Source organism: Chelonia mydas, chromosome 2, assembly GCF_015237465.2.
Source record: "Chelonia mydas isolate rCheMyd1 chromosome 2, rCheMyd1.pri.v2, whole genome shotgun sequence".
In the NCBI taxonomy this organism is placed as follows: domain Eukaryota; kingdom Metazoa; phylum Chordata; order Testudines; family Cheloniidae; genus Chelonia; species Chelonia mydas.
In genome coordinates, this window is record NC_057850.1 from 116,702,261 (window position 1) to 116,723,608 (window position 21,348).

Sequence of the window (21,348 nt, forward strand, 5' to 3'; positions counted from 1 at the left end):
GCTTTGTCTGAATAAGGACTGTATCATCCAATCCTATAGAACTAATATTAGGATTGAAAAGTAAATAGAGGGATCAGATTTACAAAACTAAATTTGGAGGCACTTGAAATGTTGCAAGTGTAAATGACCCAAAACAAGTTGAATATGGAAATCACGCAAAAATCAGCAAAATCTTTCAGAATGGACCAGAGGGTGAGAAAAGGTTTGGGAAGTTCCACCAAAACCATTTTTTCTGAGGTTTGGTTCAACCCAAACTTGAATTTCCCCCACCCACTCATTTAACACCTGATATTCAAAAGTACTCACAGAAGAAAGAACGTAGAAGGAAGACTTTAGTTTCAGCTGTATTTCTTATCCTTACTTGCAGGATCAAAAGTGAATCACAAAAGCTAATCTCAGTCGTTCTTTCAGGAACTGGGAATCTCATCTGGAGGCTGCAATGAAACAGGAAATGCATATCGCACAAGACCACATTGAGTATCTTTTTAAAAGGTCAGTTAGTAAAGTCTGTTGGTACATTTTAAAAATTGCACACAAAACTTGCTTTCATTTATGTTCTTATTTAAAAAAATGGATGAGGTGCAAAATTCTGCTTTCAATTGCACCACGGTAGCTATCATACTCAGAGAAATTACTCAAGCAGCATCAGGGGAGAAAAGCACTTTAGTTTTAGTGTACACAGGTTTGTTTGTATTTTATTGTTGTTATTTGTATTACAATGATGCAATCTTCTACCATCAGCAACAGAGTTGAAATTGACCTGACTGAAGGGAATTAAACACACAGCAAGAGCAGCTTCCTTACTGCCTTTATAATATTTCTGTGCAAGAGGATCTCTCATTCCAGCTGGTCTGCAGAAGTGCTTTTTATTTACCAGGGTAGTTTCTTTTCCATGTTGTGATGTCACTGGGCTTCATGTTGTGCTGATTGAAAGTGAGTGGTGGGGCATGTCTGCAGTACAGCCCTAAGTCACCCTATGTTAGGCCAATTTACAGCATACTACCCTCCTTCTGTTGGTGGCGCACATCCTCACGGGGAGTGCTTCCACCGACTGAAAGAGAGCAGATTCAGGGGCTGAGAGGCTCTCAGCTCTGGGCTGCTCCCCGCCCAGAGCCCAGCTGCCTACCAGGGCTCTTGGCTCCCCACTCCCAGCTGGGGATGCGGGGGAGAGAAGGGGCCAGCGACCCGAGCATCTCAGTTCCCTGAGCAGGGAGCCTCCAGGCAGCAGCCCAGCTGGGAGTGTAGAGCCAGGAGCAAGACAGCCAACAGCAAATGTAAGTAATGCAGTGTCTACACAGACACTTTGTCGCCCTAACTACATCAGCATAAGCACTATGCCTCTTGTGGAGGTGTAGTTATGTCAGTGTGGTAGGACACGTATATCAGCACAACAAGGCTGCAGTGTAGACACTGATATAATTAGGTCGATGCAAACTGCCTTATGTCGACCTAACTGTGTAGTGTAGACCAGGCGGTGGAGAGAGATGATGCTTAGAGGCGCCAACCAAGACTGAGGCCCCATTGTTCTTTCCAAACACATACTAAAAGCCGCTCCCAGCTCCAAAGATTTTACAATCTACACAGACAGACAAAGTGAGGAGGAAAGAAAGTAGTATTATTCCCATTTTATAGATGGGAAACTGAGGCCCAGAGAGATTACATGACTTCTCCCAGGTCACAGAGTCTGTGACAAAGGTGTGAATTAAACTCAGATCTCCTGAATCCCAGATCCAGTGGCTTAACCACAAGACCATCCTTCTCTCATTTAAAAAAGAAAAGAAAAGAAATATACAAAAATACAGATTGATAGAAAAGGTACTAAGATCAAGGGAGCCATCTTCATTTGTAGCCTACCTAGATTAAAGATATTTTTTTAATTTAATATTTTCAACTAACTTGAAGTGTCAGTTGTTTTAGGAGGATGTAAAAGAATATGTAGTAGATAATATACCTTTTTACAATGGAAAGTAGAGAATTAATGATAATATAGAACAGGGGTTCTCAAACTGGGGGTCAGGACCCCTCAGGGGGTCACGAGGTTCTTACATGGGGGGGGGTCATGAGCTGTCAGCCTCCGCCCTGAGCCCCGCTTCGCCTCCAGCATTTATAATGGTGCTAAATATATAAAAAAGTGTTTTTAATTTATAAGGGGGGGGCACACTCAGAGGCTCTGGGTGAAAGAGGTCACCAGTACAAAAGTTTGAGAACCACTAGTATAGAGTATCAAGGGTCTTCCAAAAGATCAGAGAGAGTGAAGATGCATAAGTAGCAGAGATGGTCCCAAATGAAAACCTTGTATCTCTGGATCTCAAACTTGGATGAGAGTTTTAGCTCTATAGACTGAGAGGAAAGGAAGGATGGGTCTTAGAAATGTTGTGTAAGAATTAGACATGGCTTGGAAATGTAAGTCTAGAGAGATGAATAAGTGAAGGATGACACCTAGATTATGAGTCCCAGTGGAAGATAATGGTGACAGCCATGGTACATGAGATAGTGGGGAAGACAGGAGGGAGAAAGATAAAGAGCTTAGTTTTAGTTGTGTTGACCTTAAGTTGTTGGCTGGACAACCAGAAAGACTGGTCACAATTTTAGTTTGGATGGAAAGAGAAAGATCCAGACTAGAGTCAGATCTTTGAGTGGTCAGTGTAGACATGATATCTGAAACTGTTTTCAAACAAAATCACCCAGTTATAAGTAAGGTTGCGATTCTGTCACGGAGGTCACAGATTCTGACTTTCTGTGACCTCTGACTTCCACAGCTGCAGTGGCTGGTGTGGCTGACCCCAGGGCCGCCTGCCAGCCACACTGGCCATTGCTGGAGTGACCCTGAGGCCAGCCGCACTGGCTGCTGCTTGGGTGGCCCTGGGCAGCTGGCCCTGGGGAGCACCTGAGCATTGGTGGCCCTGGAGGCCATCAGGAGAGTGGTCCCTAGGGGCCTTGGAGCAGTGGCTGCTGGGTGGTCAGCCCCCACCCCTGGAGCAGGGGGCCCCCAAAGCAGCAGGCTCTAGGAGCAGAGATTTAGTCATTATGGGTATTTATAGTAATAATCATGGACAGGTCAGGGGTCGTGAATTTTTGTTTATTGCCTGTGACCTGTCCATGACTTTTACCAAAAATACCCATGACTAAATCTTAGCCTTAGTGATAATATATAGAAAGATTAAAGAAAGGTCAAGGGTGAAGCTTGGTGGGACCCCAACAAATGTGAAAAAGCATGATGATCCCCCAAACAAAATCTCTGCAGGAATGATTAGAGAACTAGGTGAAAGTGGGGTGTCAAAAGCTGAGGAAGGACAAGATTTCAAGAAGAATATGGTCAGTAGTATCAGTCAGCCAACAAGTAGAGAAGTTTGTGCAGGCCCTGAAATTTGGCATAGAAAATGTTGAGATTTTGAAAAAGCAGCACCTGTGTGTTCTAGAAATGGGGGAAATGAATTAGCCCTATTTAGGTTTTGTTTATGTAAATAGCTACTTCTCTCATAGATGTCACCTATTCCTATAGCTAAACTGCCCCTTTCTCTTACCTGGATTCCTGACTCTGAACATGTGGAATGTTGGGGATCAGATCCACATCAGGATGACAGAAACTTGCTGGTAAAGTACAGAACCACAATTAGAAATTAGGATTGTTTTTAAGAGTGAAATTTAGACATTTGTAATTTAGCCCTGAGTATATTTTGATAGAGGCTCTCCTCAACATTCGGTTTTGTGGATGGTCTCAGGTTTAAAAAATACAGGGCAGAATTTTCAGATGTGCTCAGCATTGACCTTCAACAACTTCTCCTATTGAAGATAATGGTAAAATGACAAGTGACTGTAATACAGGCCGAATTAGGCCCATACAGTGTGGTTTTGAAAATCCCACTCATAGATGATTAATGACACTGCTCAGAATATTAGCTGAGATGGAAAAATGTCTAAAATTAATATAATCTAAGATTAGGGGTTACATTTTACAGTCTAGAAATGTGTTTTCGGTGTAGGTGCCAGACCAGCTCAACCTTTTTTACACGCATACCACTCCTGCAATGACTCCTATACAACAGAGTAGCAGCACTCAGCCTTTACCAGGCGAAAAGCCACCACATCATTAAACGAAATTCTGAAAAGCCGCAAACGATTGAAACAATATTCAGAATACCAACAACAGTATGTAACAAGTTTATTGCCGAGTAACACCTGAAATATTCATTAAACTACTAATAATGGTTACAATATGAGCACTTTGACCTAGGGAGAGATCTGGTTGACCATCATTTTTCAGAAGTCTGATTCTGTTGACTTTGCTGACACCCATATGTCTGTCTCCATTTGTGTTTTTATTTGAAGTAACAATTTTCTCTCTTCCCAACCATCAAATTAATTCCATGGTAGGTCAGCACCTGATGCTTCAGTCCACCCTGAGAAGAGAGTCGTATGCATGCATAAGGAGAACCACAAGCTGGTTAAAGTGTGGCTCTACTCTGAAAAGCCACTATGGAAGACCGGCACCTTCTTACTCTATAGAAGCAGTCCCTGCATGCAGTTAGAGTTGGCTGCTCACTTTGGTGCCCAAAGTAAGTTTTTTTCCTGGTTTTTACTCCTGTGAGTCCTCTGGAGCCACGTACAGCTAAGGGAAAATGAACTGGATTCCATTCCATCTGGTGCATCAGCAGCAGAGCAGTTGGCTAAATTCCTCTCCATTTTACATGCTCAAACTCATTGAAGACAATGAGACTATATAGGCATCAAACTGAATCTGAATCCTTCCTGTGCTGTCAGACATCACTTTTAGGGCACAAACACCCCTGTTTACCATGCTGTTTCCTGGAATGGCTACCTTGATCTGTTTCTAGCATTTAATTTTTTTTGTTTTTAACAAGGATAGTTTGTTGGCCTACTGCCCTCCCTCAACCTGGAGGCCCAGTGGCCTGGTTTTTGTCTGGACCCTACCCTTTGACCTGTCTGGCTTGTGCAGCCCTACCCGGAGTTAAAGCTCCCGCTGGTATACCTCTCGGAGTCCTTGGAACACAAAAGCCTTCCCACCACATCAAGGTGCCCAGGGAAGGCTAAAGGCATCAGCAGAGGACATAATTTGGTTTGCAGACCCTCTATTACAGATGAGGATGTGCAAGAAGGAAAGATTCTATCTTGACTCTTAAACGCCTGGCTGAGTTTATATCACTGGCAGTTATAAAAACATCGTATTTGGAAGCTGAACACATTTATTATGCAAACCACTGTGAGATAGCAAACATGATATCTCACTGCCATTGGTATTGAATCATTTTTCAGAATAGAGCTGCACTTTAAATGCTGAATCTTATCTAATCTCTAAAGTCTAACACTGCCCTAGGGGAACACACGAATGGAGTAGGTTTTATGTATGAAAAGATATTTCTTTTGGGCCAAGGGGGTGCAAGTGAGATGTACCTGGAATTAATTCTCAAAGCTTAGCCCTCCTGAATTTAGCCATGGTGTTTGAAAGGAAAGCATTGGTGAGTAGAGTTGACTGGAAAATGGTTTCTCCCTCTCCTCCCATGGAAAATTTGGATAAAACCAAACAAAAACTGTTTTCCTGGAAAATTTTCAGTTTTTCTCAGGAAGACCAGGCACATTAGTTTTACCGTGAGGTAAATGTACTGAGGTTAACCCCTGGAAGAGGTATAGGGCTCTTTACCTTACGTGGTGTCTGGTCTTCACTGTGTCATTACCTTAGGATAGCTCATGCATATTATTAGTTACCCTGTGTTAAAAAATGCACCTTTTTTTAACATTGAAGACAAGGCCCCTGTTAGTAAATGGCTGATTCAATCTACACGGAGGTATTCCATGATATAGCAATTTCATAAAATGAACCAGAATTCCTAAGTTTTACCCAGACAAATTTCCCAATCTGTCAGAGTCCAAACTTTGACTTCACTGGAAGAGAGCGCATGCACCTACAGACAGAATTTGGTTCAGAGACAGCTATTTGTACTGCTGTCAGGTCTCATCCTGCTTCAGAGAGATGACCTGTCATATTGCTCAGGCTGAAGTAGGTCAGTATACAGTGGTTTTGTGAACTGGTACTTTTAAAGCTCTCTGTTTAAAATCTTGACACTTACTTTGGTACCTAAATAGGAACTGAGTTCTTTTGAAAATCTGTCTTCTTGTAGCTGTCACTGGAGTGGAATACCCTGTATATAACTTGAAATTGTGCTCACTATATATGGGTTTCTCTATTTCTGGTAAACTGGCAGTGGGAAGGCAAGAGTGTTTTTTAAAAGACTGTTGCCCGTCTTCCGCATACACAAAGCAAATGTTCTGAAAAAATAAGCTTTGAACATTTATGACCTTGAACACTGACTCCTAATCTACAGGGCATCGGACTGGCATGAAAATGTAACATCCCTTGTATTAAAAATAAAGGACTGTAATATTCTACAGTTGTAATCCAAAACATTGCAGTAACACTACTATAAGCTGTAGTGTTTTGGAACATAACTGTAGAATACAGTCGTACATTTAGTACATTGTTTTAAAATATAAGAGATGACGCTTTAAAAGCACTGATGCAACTTTTCAGTTCTTGTTTAAACCCACTCTTGTCTCTCAATTTTGAAGCACTATCACTCAGCTCTGGTTTTGCTTCCTAACGTCAACTTGCTTTCAGCTGAGCTTTTGTTTTTCGAAGTCTGAGAAACACACCTGTTTAAACAATGAAGAAAATACAAAGGAACTTTTGAAAATGGCTCAGTATCTATTATTTCATAACTGAAACCAAGTCAGGTTTCTTTTGTATTTTAGCATGATATTGCAAGCCACACAGGAAACCTACCTTCATTTCTATAGTGACTTATTCTAGAATATTTGGTCAGATATTATCAACTATATTAAATAGTAAAATTACTCAGTGCTGGCACCACTCCTAAATATAAATCCATCTGTATGTATTATGGTGCTATTCAGATATTAAAAGAGAATAAGATGAGTTTCATTTTCTGCCAGTGACAAATAAAGTAACCATCAAAGCAGGTGAAATAAGAAGAAGAAGAAAAAAGGATATTGTGAAATTTCCTCACGTCTGCTTTCTTTATTTACAGAAAGCTAAGGTCAAGTGATTCTTTTGCTACGATTGTTCTTCGTGGGCCCCATCCTGTTCCTACTGAAATCACACAAAACAAAACTTGCTAAACATAAGAGGGCCAGATCCTCAGCTAGTGTAAATCCATGTAGCACTGTTGACTTCAGTGGAGCTACACTGATGATTCATACCAGCTGGGAATCTGACCCAACAGTTTGCACATTTGTCTCAGGGAAAGGCTTAGTGGCATTTTAAGAGCAATGCTGTGCTGTGTCTTCTCTGGTGCACCACACAGCTCATCTGGACTTTCAAAACACAAATTCAGTCAAGACATTCCAAGGCGTTTAGTTTCAGTCAAGTTTCCAAGAATTGAGGAGGACGTACTTGCTGGTCTAACTTATTTTAGCCATTTCTCGGTTCACCATTTGGCTATACTGAATGGAAGCAGACCACATCTGACTGACTGTAACTTTCCCTTAGTCGTACAAACCTTGTAGATTGCATCAGCATTTCTAAAATCTAAACAAATAAGCAGGGATGGAGAAAAGGACAACCAGATATATTTACAGTATGAAAGCAGAATGATCGGATCTTTTTAGAGTGCTCTCCTCTTCAGAGCCCACCATGCAAAGTATTTTCACATGCTAGTATGCAGTGAGGTGAAGAAAGCCAAGCAATTGAAAGGAACGGGTGGGGAGACTGTCTCCTGTGTCTTGCTACCCAGCAGTTTGCAGTGTCTTCCAGAAAAACATCTATGGTGCATGTCTGCTGAAAACAATGTGGTAGGCTAACCTCATGGGCATAGTCACAGCTTCTTTTAAAGCCTGATTCAAAGACTCCTACTGGATTCAATAAACGTCAGCTCATGTTCCTGATGGTTCTGTGTTGATGAGACCCCTGCTCCTCACCAAGCTTCAAAGTAATTTTTTAAATGGTAATTTCAAGAAATTGAGCTCTGCCCACTCCAAAAAGTTCTTGTCGCCTCTTAGGGATCTCTCTTCCACATATTGCTATTTACTTACCTGCTGCACAGAAGAGTTGTGAAGATTAACTTTAGTGAGATTGCACAGGTGTAAACTGAGAGCAGAAAATGGCCTATTAAAACAATATTTTTCCTCTAGAGTCCTTGTATACAATGAACAGCAACAGAAACAAATAAATGTTTAGCTTATGAGCAGGAGTAAATTTTGGTATTTCACTCCCACTCACAACGGGTTATTTATAGTAACTAATCATATATGCAATATGCTTTTTAATGTTCTTGTCTCCATTGAAAATGTTTAATGTTTTGCAAAACGTAGAGTTCCAGAATCCAGTATTTTATTATATTTGAAGAAGATTCTTAATTGATGGAAAATGTGTTACTATTTTTGTAACACTTTGCTATCTAATTATGAAAGATAAACCGAATTGCTGACCGGACCATTTACTTTCTTACATATGCAGCAAAAGTGAAGGTGGAAGACAGATCAGGTAAGTGGATATGGTAAAGTCAAGGCAGTATGAGTCACTGGTTAGAGTTCACTGCTCTAAAAGTTATAGCAATGATCTATTTTTAACATGTTCTTTCCACTTGTCCCACCTCCCCAAAAAGGCCTTTCAAAAATGGAGTAAAATCAGAATTGTTAAGGCCTTTTAAGTACTCTTTTTCCACATATTTTAACCAAGAAATTCGTAACAGTCAAATAAACCAAGTAGCTGCAACCCATCAGCCATTCCTGTTGAGTTTTCAGCTAGATTAATTTTTAATTGCTTTAGGTACATGTAAACAAAGGTTGCTGAATGATAGCTTTACAGATATGAAAATGCAGTTATTTGATCAACGGTTGCTATGGCAGCTAACCTACATCTAGATTATCTTGTACATTTCTCCAAAAAGCATTACAAGTCTGAGCTATTTTTTTACATTTACATTCCTCCGACAGCATTTTGATAGACTGCTTGGTTTGCTCCTTCTGTCTGAATTGTCCATTACTTTTTTGGCCAGGTCCTTGACCTCTTGTAAGGCTCCTTTGTGCCATTTCTGCCTTACGTCCTCAGTTGTGGATTCACCCCATACATCCTGGAATGTCCTCCAGGCCACCCACTGGTGGAGAGGATTGGAGGGGCGGATCAGGGGTGCGATTAGGGAAGGACTGTGATCCAGCTATTCTGGCTAGCAGGTGCAGCCCTAAGTCGGTTCGCTATAAAATTTAAAGGTCAGAATTTGCTCTCATCAGTTACATGGCGATTTGAATAAGAGCAACTCAGTTGACTTTAGTGGAGTTGCTCTAGATTTAAACAAGCATAAATGAGAGCAAAATTTGCCCTTAAGGCCTTGAATTAATAAAATTGTGTCTGAATTCAGCTCAGTGGAAACCATCATTATAATAAACGATAATGCTTATCACTCATATTCAAAGTGCTATGTCTTCTGCAGTGCATTACTAATGTAGTATGGGCTAGAGTAGTTTTATGTAACTATATATATTACAGTTATCCAGCAGGAATCCCAGAATTCGGTGAGACTGCCCTGCATCCAGCTCTCTCTCCTTTACTGACCACTCCCCCAATCCAATCACTACCTAACCCCTTGTTGTTTATTAATTTGGTTTTAAGCTCAATTTATTTCCCACAAAACTTTTCGATGTCATAGAATCAGCATTTTCCAGTTGAAAACTGTTCCACTGGAAACTTTTTGATTTTTTTTTTTAAATCTTCTTCCTTGCCAGCCCTGCAAAATTAGTCATGAATCCCTTTCATCGGAAGCCAGCCCCACTCTGAATCAGTTTCTGCCAGATAAAGGAAGGATGAGGTTGCTTTCTGCCTGTTGTAGAGTGTAAACACAGCAGCCCATTGTATTTACCGAGGGATCAGAAGATAACAGGCATGGGTTATTTATTTATTTTTCTTTTAAGGGTGTCAAACTTAACCTGCAGTTAAAGCAGATGACTAGATTTTTTAAAAAATGGTCAGTTTCGCCATCAGTTTGGCTCTGATTTTTACCCAGACAATTGCCTCAAAGACAGATGCAGCCATCAGGGAACTTAGCATCACTGAACTCTCGTATGCAATGTCAAAAAGTGGCTATTGCTCTGCATATGCTTCACATGTTACCTGGCAATACAAAAAAATACGATTTTTGTGGTTATATGCTATGCTAAAATAATGCCACTTCTCAGGAATGCTGAAAGCTATCAGACCCAGCAAGTGCTTTTATACCCAGCTAGAGTGTGCGTTTATTCAATGTGATCACCTTGGTTATAGATTGCTCTTGCCAGTCAAGGTTGTAGTCGATCACAGACTGAATACGATATGATGCTGCTGCAAAAAAAGACAAATGTTTTTCTGAGATGTATTAACAAGAGTGTTGTATGTCAGACATGAGAGATAATTGTTCCTTTCTACTCCACACTGGTGACACCTCAGGGGGAGAACTGTGTCCAATTCTGGATGCCACATAATAAAGATGTGTACAAATTGGAGAATCCAGAGGGGAGCAACAAAAATGATCCAAAGTTTAGAAAACATGACCTATGAGGAAAGGTTGAAAGTACTGGGTTTGTTTAGTTTAGAGAAAAGAAGGCAGAGGAGGGACATAGTTGAAGACAGTTATGTACAAGGTTGTCATAAAGAGGACAGTAATTAATTGTTCTCTGTGTCCACCGGGGGTAGGACAAGAAGTAATTGGCTTGGTTTGCTGAAAGGGAGATTCAGGTTAGATATTAGAAAAAACTGTCTAACTATAAGAATAGTTAAGCACCGGAACACATTATTTAAGGAGACTGTGGAATTCCTCTCAATGCAGGATTTTAAGAATAGGTTAGACAAACTCTTGTCGGGGAGGGTGTAGATGTAATTAATCCTGCGTTAGCCATGGGGGATGGACTAGATGGCCTCTTGAGGTCCCTACTAGCCCTATATTTCTATAATTTATTTTGGCTTTAAAGGCTTGAAAACAATGCATATATTTAACATGATGGATCAGATCCTCAGCAGGTGTAAATCAGTGTATACTCCATTCACTTTAACTGATCATATCTGCTGAGGATCTGGACATGTGTGCAATATAAAATAGTTTATTATACAACAACAAAATAAGAAAATAAGTACTAAGAATAACCTGGTAGTGCAAGAGATAATGGCATAGAGAGTACACTTATAAAGTTTGTGGGTGATACCAAGCTGGGAGGGGATTATGATCTTGACAAAAATGATCTTGACAAACGGAAGAAATGGTCTGAAATAAATAGGATGAAATTCAATAAGGACAAATGTAAAGTACTAGATTTAAGATGGAATAACCAATTACACAAATACAAAATGGGAAATGACTGTGTAGGAAAAGAATCTGGGAGTATAGTGGATCACAAACTAAATATTTGTCAACAGTGTAATACTGTTGTAAAAAAAAAAAAAAGTGAACAGCATTAGCAGGAGTGTTGTAAGCAAGACACAAGAAGTAATTCATCCTCTCTACTCAGCACTGATAAGGCTTCAACTGGAATACTGTGTGGATGGCCAGTTCTGGGCACCTCACTTCAGGAAAGATGTGAACAAATTGGAGAAAGTCCAAAGGAGAGCAACAAAATTGTTTAAAGGTCTAGAAAACACGTCCTATGAAGAAAAATGGAAAAAACTGGGTTTGTTTAGTCTGGAGAAGAGAAGACAGAGGAGGGACATAAGTCTTCAAGTATGTAAAAGGTTGTTATAAAGGGGAGGATGATAAATTGTTTTCCTTATTCACTGAGGACAGGACAAGAAGTAATGGGCTTAAACTGCAGCAAGGGAGATTTAGGTTAGACATTAGGAATAACTTTCTAACTGTATCGGTAATTAAGCACTGGAACAAATTACCTAGGGAGTTCTGGAATCTCCATCATTGGAGGTTTTTAAGAACTGGTTAGACAAACACGTGTCAGGGATGGTACAGAATGCAGGGAGCTGGAACAGATGACCTACCGAGGTCCTTTCCAGTTCTACATTTCTATATTATACTCCTGGTGAAATTCTGCACTAAAAAAATTAAAAATTCTGCACATATTTTAAAATTCTGCAAAATTCTACATATTTTGTTTGTCAAAATAGCACAATATAATCATGTCAGTTTCAATTATTTTGGTAATTTATTTCAAAATACCTGTCAGCAAGTATGTCTGTAACAATATAGACAACGAAAAAGATTCAGAAAATGTTTTTTGACAAATAGATTCCTTAGTAGGCATATTAATACCGAACTTGATGTATCTTTGCTGACAACTATCTTCTGGTTCAGTGAAACTAAATGTTTCATTTAAACAAAATCATTATACAAAAGTATGTTATACAAAAGTATTGTAACGACCTGGCCTAAAAGGAGGATAGCAGCCTTAAGGACTGTTTTGTGTCTGTCATGTCTTGTCCAAGTTCAAGCTTCTATGTGTATTGTAAGGTTTTTGGGTCATGCCACTGTAATGGGTGGGGGGGGGTTGGTGAGTTGTGGTAGTTTAATTGTAGGATAGCCAGTGGTTAGCATGGGGAAAGGAGACCCAGGGTAAACTCTGTGTGTGTGGGTTGGGTCGTGTACATGGTTTGCCAGCCAACACCCATTCATCTCTGGAGGTGGTATGAACGCCCTCGGGCTGGAGCGGAGGGGGATCGGTTCAGGATGGCAGGGAATACATAAGGTTTTTACGCTGAGACTTGCTGCTCACACAGCAGTAGTGCTCATGTGTGTGCAAAGACATTATGTGTATACATAACTAATACATTTGATTCGCAAAACCAGAAAAAAAACATTTTGGTGGAAATCACAAATTCTGTGTGAAAATATAAAATTCTGCGAGGAACATTAATTCTATGCAAATTCTCCATTGCACAGTGGTGCAGAATTCTAGCAGAAGTAATATTATGGCAAACTGCAATTAATTTCTTTTTAGCCTACATTTCACAAAAATACTGTAATAAAATACATTTGGGGGAGCATTGCCAATGAAATATTAAAGACTGTTCCTATTCTCCATTGGTTAGGCACAAGGGAGCGGAGGAGGAAGGCACTAACTACTGCACACGGACCAATTTATGTTCTCCTCCTTCAACAGAACTGCTGTCATCAGAAAACGACATAAGGAATGACACTGTAGGGCATTTAGACAGCTATGGCCTTGTCATGACTATATTAAAGCAGTGATTCTCAAACTTTCCACATAACTGCCAGTTTATCAAATTAAGGGCTTAATTCTGTTACCAATGAAGTCAATGGAACTTCTGGTTTTGACTTCAACAGGAGCAGGATGAAACTCTGAGACCTTGGCTGTACCTGCCATTACCTCCATTTAATTCTCATCTCCCATTTAATTGTGCACATATCAAACAACTAGGGAGCTTGTTGTCAGCAGTTCAGGATCCAGGCTTTAGGGAGAGATGACGGGTTTACAGGGGGTATTCAAAAACGGTGCAAAATGAAGTCTGAAGCCCATGGAATGATGGGAGGGAAAGAACTGCATCTTGGGACGGAGAACGCACCCCCAGGATGCACTGCGATCTGTTCCCAGAGCTCCCAGCGGCAGAGGGTGGCGAGTTCCACAGGAGGCTAGCTACCCACAATGCAATGCTCTGTCGATGCAAGAGCACCAGCTGTGGACACGCTCCGCCGACACGAGGAACGTTGTGTGGGTGTGCACAGTGGATGTAATTAAAGTGGCTTCTGACGTAACTTCAGTCAACTGAACTTTGCAATGTAGACATGTCCTAAGGCCTAGTCTACACTACAAAAATAGGTCGACCTCACAGCACGGCTCAGGTGAACAATTTCACACCCTGTGTGACACCTAAGCAGCCCCAAGCTTCCCGCAACCTAGCCACCACCTCTCAGAGAGGTGGATTTACGACCACAACAGAAGAACCGCTTCCATCGCGGTAGCGTCTACACTACAGCCCTACTGGGAACACAGGCTGACCCTGGAAAAAAGCTGGGGTACCGGGGGTTTTACAGAGACCCTTGGAAACCACTGTACAGATCAGCCTAAAGCCCAGCAGCGGTTTCCTGGCGCAAGGCCCTGAACAGAAGGTGTTTTTTTTTTTTTCCTGTTTTTCTTTTTTAAAACCAAGCCTGATTTGCATAAACGGCAAGAAATAGGTTTGATTATTTCAGTGTGGCAACTTGTGTTATTTTGGCCCTGACTGCTAGGAAACTAAACAACCTCCCGCTTCATCCCACACACCCGCAGCAGCCGCCGCTGCCGCCGCCGCCGCTTACTCACCCTTCCAGGAATGAGGGTGGGCCGGACTCACCCTCATCTCTCTCCGCGTGTGCTACAGGCGGGGGCGGGCCGGGGTCGCTTTGCACGGCGGGACGTGTAGTTTTCTCAGGCGGGTCTCGGCGGGGGAGCCGGCAGCGGCGGAACTACAAGCCCCAGGGCAGCCGGCGGGGGGTGGGGGAGGACGCTTCCTAGGCGTTTGGGCTCTAATCACACGTGGGGGTGGCGAGCCCTGCAAACAGAAGGGCGAGAGCCGAGAGGTGGTTCCTGGCAATGACGCCCTGGTGACTAGTTCAGCTGTTCTCCCGTGCAGCGAGGTCCAGGGGCAGCCAAGCGGAAACCCTCCTCTGATCACAAGGCATCTAGGAGAAAAGCCTGGCCACGCTGGGGGCAGAGATGATCCTGCGCGCTCCAGCTAAGAATTGACAGTAACCCCCTCACCCCATACACACTCTCATCACAGGGCAAACACTTTCCCATGCACGTTGACCTGCAGCGTGCAAGCAAGCTTAGCCTGCAGCCAAGAGTTCTCCCGCAGTACTAAAGTTCAGTCCGCTTAGAGCCATGGGGAATGGGATGAACAAGGTAATGCTGCTGCTTCTTCTTGTTATTCTTTGTGTGCGTGTGCGTCGGGGTGTGCGGGGCTCCCCAGGATCGAAAGGTTGCTGTAAAGATCAATCCACCGCCTCCCCACATCGTCTCCTCCCCCTCCCTGCTTTGTTTTGCAGTAAACATCCTTATACAATGAGGGGTAACGAGCCGTTGCTATAGGCGTTTATGGCCAGCTAAGGTCAAATGAGGTTTTTCTGCCTAACTTCGATTTTGGCTTTTTGGAAAGGGAAGGAGACGATGGCTGAAATTCCCCCTGGGGGCGCGTTTCCTGGTTAGCAATCTGCAGCTGCCATGCATACACGATGATTTGGTTTCAGCTGGTACTAAGTAGGTCTGTCTTCCTTCCTCTCCCTGCAAAATACATTTGCTGTAGACTAGTTTAGCAAAGTGGGAGTGCTAGACAATTCTACTCCTGATCCCTCACGCGCCTTTATAAACCTGCTGTCCACATGACTAGTACTCAGGGCGTATATGTATATTTCTCGGTTGTCATTTCCTTGTTGTGTGTGTGTGTGTTTCTCGGTTTTGCACGAGAAGACGGAAATGCTTCAGGCAGCCAGAGTCCTTACAGCTACCTAGATGTTCAAGGAGTATTCTGTGCACCCCCTTTAAAACCATCCATCACGCAGAGGGGTAGAAAGATCAAGATGCCAGACTTGTTGACTGCGTGGGTATCTAGTGAAGCTGCTGGAGGAAAATAAATGGCGTTCTTTATGTTTCGCAATCTCCTAGGCATCTAACAGTTCCACAGTTACCTCCCCCCCCCTCCCCCCCATGAGTCAGTCTCAGGACATGTTGTGTTATACCACATGCCTTGAAGAAGCCAAGTCAAAAAACCTTTATCGTGATTGTTGTGGTTCTTGGCTCTTTTGTTGTATTATTTGTTTTCTTAAGTGGGTTTTTGGGTGTGTCCTAGAAGAAATGTTTGAATTTCTATAACTATCTGCAAAAAGAAAAGGAGTACTTGTAGCACCTTAGAGACTAACAAATTTATTTGAGCATAAGCTTTCGTGAGCTACAGCTTACTTCATCAGAGCTACTGTAGCTCACAAAAGCTTATGCTCAAATAAATTGGTTAGTCTCTAAGGTGCCACAAGTCCTCCTTTCCTTTTTGCGAATACAGACTAACACGGCTGCTACTCTGAAACCTATAACTATCTGGATTTTCCTAGCTGATGCCATTCAGTACAGAGGAATCTGGATGTCTTTCTTTTCTCTTCCAGCATCAGCTCTTTTTGTGTTCAGATGCTTGTTTAATGCAAGTTAATTAGATTTTTCAAACTAACATATGGAGGCTGATTGTTTATTGATTACTATAGGCAGAAGGTTTAACACACTCCTGGTGGTTCTTTTGCCTCACACTTACTATTGGGGGTGTCAAGGATCCCACTTCTTATGTATCTGTCTAGCACTTGAAGGCCATGTGATTAGTAGACCGAACATGAGGTGGGAGCCAGGATTTCCTGGCTCTGACACTGACTTGCTGTGAGGCCTTGGGTAAATCACTGAGGGCCTGATCCTGGATCCACTGAAGTTAATGGATGCAGGATCAGATCTTTAACCTCTCCCTATTTGTTTTCCCATCTGCAAAACAGGAATAGTAACACATACCTGCCTTATATGTGACTTTGGGGACGTGTGGTCAATTGAAAATCAATTATAGATCTCCCTCTGCTTTATTTGGGCTATTTAGGACATAACCTTCTAATTACTTTGTTTTCACAGATGGTAGGTGGTCAACACTTCTTGAAAAGCAGGCTCCTTTTAATGTATCTCAAATTGGATACCCAAAAATTGAGGTCCTCAAAATCCGGAGTCATTTCTGAAGATCTTGGTTGCTGGTTTTATTCTTGGAATTGTTAGAACGTGGCACCAAGCATATTGCCTTTTCTGTCAGTGTTGTGAGCCAGCAATAACACAAGGGATTAAGAGAGGCTTGGAATCATCAAAGCTGATTGTTGGATACATGTGGCCCCCTGAGTCATCAATGCCTCTCAGTATCAGTGACGTTAGTTGGTAATTTGAGTGCTTCTTGCAGTATAGCCATATATGATGGAGACTACAGAGGGACATGATTTGAGCAGCTCATCAGATGGTGGATTATTTCAATTAAGAGCATCTCTTTGTACTGAAGCCAAGAGAAGATTAATTGTTGCCCCTAATGGTTCAGGAATGGAAAAGCTCCAGAGACTGTTACAGCATCTGTTGGTTCTTGAGCCCTTGTCACTGTTGTGTTTTCTAGTCACGAGTGCAGTGGGGTTCCTATGTTTTGCATTTAGTTAGAAATGTGGTATACATGTATTTCATAGGAGTAAGTGTACCTGATTTTTATATGGGTTTTGCAGCTTATAGAAAGGCTTGCAGAGGACTGAGGCACTTTTTGTCTGTCACATCTTAGCAAAAACAGCTGTGCTGCTTGTTCTCAAGCCTGGCACCTAGTCATCCTCCGGGTTCTTCCAAAGTAAGTTGTTTGTAATATTATTATATTGTAATGTTATTCCCATGCAACACAACTATGGGAAAATGGCTGGCTAGCAAGTCCTCTCAAACTGCAAATTCATCACTTAACTGCAATTAATTTTCAGTGCCTTCTCTCAGAGTAGCAGCCGTGTTAGTCTGTATGCACAAAAAGAAAAGGAGGACTTGTGGCACCTTAGAGACTAACCAATTTATTTGAGCATAAGCTTTCGTGAGCATCCGATGACGTGAGCTGTAGCTCACAAAAGCTTATGCTCAAATAAATTGGTTAGTCTCTAAGGTGCCACAGTCCTCCTTTTCTTTTAACCTTCTCTCTGTCTTTAACCTCTTCAGTTGAGGGCTGAACTCCTGCAGATCTTTTTCTTTACTTAGCCCATCGTCTATCACAGTAGTTTCTAGAGATCTTTCTAGTCCAGTCAGAAATGGTTCCAGTGATGGGCTTTCCACCACTTCCATGGAAAGACTATTCTGCAGTCCAACTGATCTGATTGCTAGAGAGTTTTTCTTAATAGTCTACATTTTCCTTTTCTTAATCTAACTGCTCATGCTTTATCTCTGACCTGGGTTTTAGTTCAAGATTCATGTTGATTTCTGTGTTTCAAAATCATGCATGACCTTAGAACCCCCTCTTCTTCATTCTGTAGTTTGGCAGCTGAGATCAGATGGGAGATAATGCTCAAACTGATATAATTTAGATTTGTTTATCTGTAAGCAAGGCATTCTTAGTGAAAGGCATTCTCAGTGAAGAGCCTTCCACTGGGATTCACTCCCTTCTTGGTCTGATACTCTGAAGATCAATTCTTTTTATTCACTCAGGCTTTCTTGAAGGGATGGTGGAAGACTCAGTATTTCATAGGGGAAGATTCTTTTAGTGGCACTGTTAAAATGGCATCTGGGATTTATTCGTGTAGGTGTGTTATATATCATGTGCTTAGTGATCTTGTAATAAGTGCCCTATATAAATTGTGTGGGTAAATAGTATTTAATAAAGAGATTGATTTACATTTTTTCTAAGTTAATCTAGATAGTTACAGCTGATGTAAATAGTTCCTTGGAAATCAATAGACCTATGTCAGTTTACATCAGGTGCGGATCTGGCCCATCGACTTATGTGACTTTCCTGTGAGGCTTAGTGAAATAGGCTAATCCTCTTGTTCTTGCCCTGCATCACATTCTTCTCATAATCTCTGCACAAAACCCATTAAACTGCAGTGAATTTCCATGGATTGCTTAATAGATATTAGTCAAAACAACTTTATGCAATAAGTTATGTTAATGTAGTCTGAGAGTATGTGTCTATTTAGAAAATAATGGGGCATTCAGACATCCACTTAAAAGCTTTATGTATCTGAAGAATTACTAGGAGGTTGATAAGTATCAGTAGCTCTCTCTTAAAAGGGCTGTGCCATCACAATATTTATTCTGACTTTCCCATTAATGCAATTAGGAACTGATGACTGACTTAGATGGCCTTGGTGATTGGTGGCAAAGTAGAGATCTTGTCCATGGTCGTATTTACTAAATAGCATTTGCTTCATATTTGTTTCAGCTCATATGAAGAGCTCTTGTTTTATTCACAAAGCAGTGGTTGAAAAGTTCATGATATGGCTACCCTTCTCCTCCCTCTCCCCTCACATGTAAACACCCATCCATCACTCTTCATTTGGTTCTAATCCCCCCTTCTCCATAGTCTGAAATTGCATTTGCTGAAGTCAGGGTGAGATGACACAGCTGAAAGTTCCCAACCATAGCATAGTGCCAAAATATTAGTAAGCACTATAGGAAGAGTCACCTTTTTCCAGGTAGCTTTCCTCCTTGGTAAGGTTTCATTCTTTTAGAATGACTCCTAAGGCAGCCTCTTCCTTGCAAGACATCCTAATTTCCTTTATTGGTTTCGTAATGCACAAATACACACTTCTGTTTTTTTCCACCTTCACTAAGGACATCCTATTTAAAGAGCATCTTCCTTTTTATCCCTCCTCCAGTCTGTCCGTCTACCCAGTCTGGGCATTTTCTCTTTATGGTTTCTAACCCTAGTGGTAATGACTAGAATGTAAGCTCTAATCCTCTCTTGGGAATATATGCTTGTTAGATAAATGCTGCAGTCCAGTCTGAAATACTATAGCATACCTACACATACAGAATATTGCATTTGTATTTGGAAATTTAAACTCAGACTGAGGTAGTTGGCTGGGTCGGGTTGTTGAATTTTGTGCCATTGTGATCTGTTTGGGAGCATATTATGCCAGCAGTTGCTGGCTCTTCACTTATGTCACAGGTACAATACTCCTGGGAGGAGCTGCTAATGTGAACAGAGGCAATGGCCCACACCTATTCAACTAGGAGAGACTGAAGCTGAGTCAGAGACACAACCACATCTTTTAAAAAAAAAAAAAAACAAACCAGAGTACCATGAGGTGTGTGTGTGTGTGTGTTTTTTTTCAAGCACGTTTGAGAGAGAGTGAAAAGTTTCAGGGATGGGTCCCCACAGTGGTCCATACTAAGGAGACCAAATTACATGCACTCTTGAAGTAAAGACTTTCTAGATGGGTCAGACTTTGCTCTCTTTTTATAAAGGATGTTAATTAGTAAAACTCAAAAGGGGGGTTGTAGTGGGGTGGTCACCCTGCTCCTGCCCTGAAGGGGTTAAAAGCAGTCCGGGAGAGGGCTGCAGCTGGGTAACAGGGATTAAGAACAGCTGGGGAAGCTGAGGGAGTAGCTGACCACAGCTGTGGCCAGCTCAATCAGGGCCCAGCTGGCCCTTATAAGAAGGCTGGGGGCTAGAAGCAAAGAGTCCCACTGTAGTGGGAAGGGCTAGCTGCCTGGAAACAGTGCCAGAGCAGAGTAGCACTGGGGATAGGGCAAGGGGAGCTGGGGAGTTCCAGCCTGATAAACCCCGAGGGTGCAGGCCTTGGTGAGGCACTGGGGCTGCAGAGGGGCAGCCTGAGGATAGGCAAAGGCAGTAGGTCCTACCCTCTTACCAATGATGAGTGGCTTACATTGCAGTCTGCCCCAGTGAACGGGGGCTAGCTGATGACTGGCAGTAGCCACTGAGGCAAGGTGGGTCTAGAGGGTTGGGGGTTCCCTGGGAGGGGAGACCCAGAGTGGGGATCCTGCTGGGGCAGAACCCCAGGGAAAAAGGAACCGGGGTCTGGGAGGGACATGGGGCCAGTGACAGGTGAGACACCAGAGTATAGAGGGCGCTCCAGTGCTGGTGAAGAGCTAATTCCCTGGACTACCAGCAGGAGTCGCCGCACCGGTGAATCTCGTCCCGCTACAGGGGTAAATCATGAGCACGCATTAGCTGTGTTAAACTTGCAGGTCTCTGTTTGCATAGGTTTTTGTTTATGTGGTTTTGCAGCCCTTGACTTTCGCTTTAAGTTTCACATTCCTTCAGATCCCAGTATGGCAAAAGCAAAAATAAAAATGAAATGGATGAGCGTCGTTCAGCCCTGTACATAGTTAAGGGAATTGCAAAGGTCCATTGGGTCTAGGCAACATGGCCTTCTAGAGCTGTTGACAGGATTGAACCTGAGGGTTAGACATGATGTGACCTGACATGAAGAGGGAATGTAAGTTAAAGATGTAGGGGAGGGAGGTTCATGCAAGATAATGTTGGCCTGAAAGTGTGGCTCTTCTGTTTTCTTACCTGATTGATAATGGCATAATAAGTATTAAAGATTGTTTTTGTTTGTGCAATCTATATGGTAAAACACCCTGGAAACTAATTTACAGTCCCATATGCTGGGCTGCTACGCTCCATGACACAAATCATGTCCCTTTTCAACAAGATGGTTGTTGTGAAGAAAGGTCTCAAATGCCAATCCCTGGCGAAAGTACTTCATACCTTTTAGAACTTCCGAATTGCTGGACTGAGCAAAGTGGGGGGAGTTTTTCCTTTAAATAGCAGTGCTAGGGAGATTGTTGATGCAGTTGTGATGACATTAGGGCGTTGCTAAGGCAGTAGGAAGTTGGTGCTGACATGTCATTGATGGT

At 42.1% G+C, this 21,348-nt stretch overlaps 2 protein-coding genes and 1 long non-coding RNA gene across 9 annotated transcripts in view; 2 read left to right on the forward strand and 1 right to left on the reverse strand.

Annotated features, from left to right (window-relative positions):
• The window catches only part of NQO2 (N-ribosyldihydronicotinamide:quinone reductase 2), a 69,339-nt gene extending 55,014 nt beyond the window's left edge, over nucleotides 1-14,325 (reverse strand). Inside the window, exons 1-3 of one of the 5 annotated variants that reach the window (XM_037893225.2) lie at nucleotides 14,266-14,300; nucleotides 10,281-10,348; nucleotides 307-434 (exon numbers count right to left, since the gene is read on the reverse strand). In XM_037893225.2, the coding sequence (XP_037749153.1) occupies nucleotides 307-427 (121 nt within the window). In that variant the 5' untranslated portion in view covers nucleotides 428-434; nucleotides 10,281-10,348; nucleotides 14,266-14,300. Of the gene's footprint in view, nucleotides 1-306; nucleotides 435-3,524; nucleotides 3,592-10,280; nucleotides 10,349-14,265 lie in introns of those variants that run through there. The other 4 variants (XM_037893226.2, XM_037893227.2, XM_037893229.2 and 1 more) reach the window with 4 other exon arrangements.
• On the forward strand, nucleotides 392-9,372 carry LOC122464562. The gene is made up of 3 exons (XR_006288726.1): nucleotides 392-492; nucleotides 3,484-3,594; nucleotides 4,375-9,372. It is a non-coding gene; the product is annotated as an uncharacterized LOC122464562 (long non-coding RNA).
• LOC102944150 (interferon regulatory factor 4) overlaps nucleotides 14,290-21,348 on the forward strand; it is a 119,404-nt gene continuing 112,345 nt past the window's right edge. The window contains exon 1 of one of the 3 annotated variants that reach the window (XM_007058827.4): nucleotides 14,290-14,847. In XM_007058827.4, coding sequence (XP_007058889.2) covers nucleotides 14,827-14,847 — 21 coding nt within the window. In that variant the 5' untranslated portion in view covers nucleotides 14,290-14,826. The remainder of the gene's footprint in view (nucleotides 14,848-21,348) is intronic. The other 2 variants (XM_043540182.1, XM_037893232.2) reach the window with 2 other exon arrangements.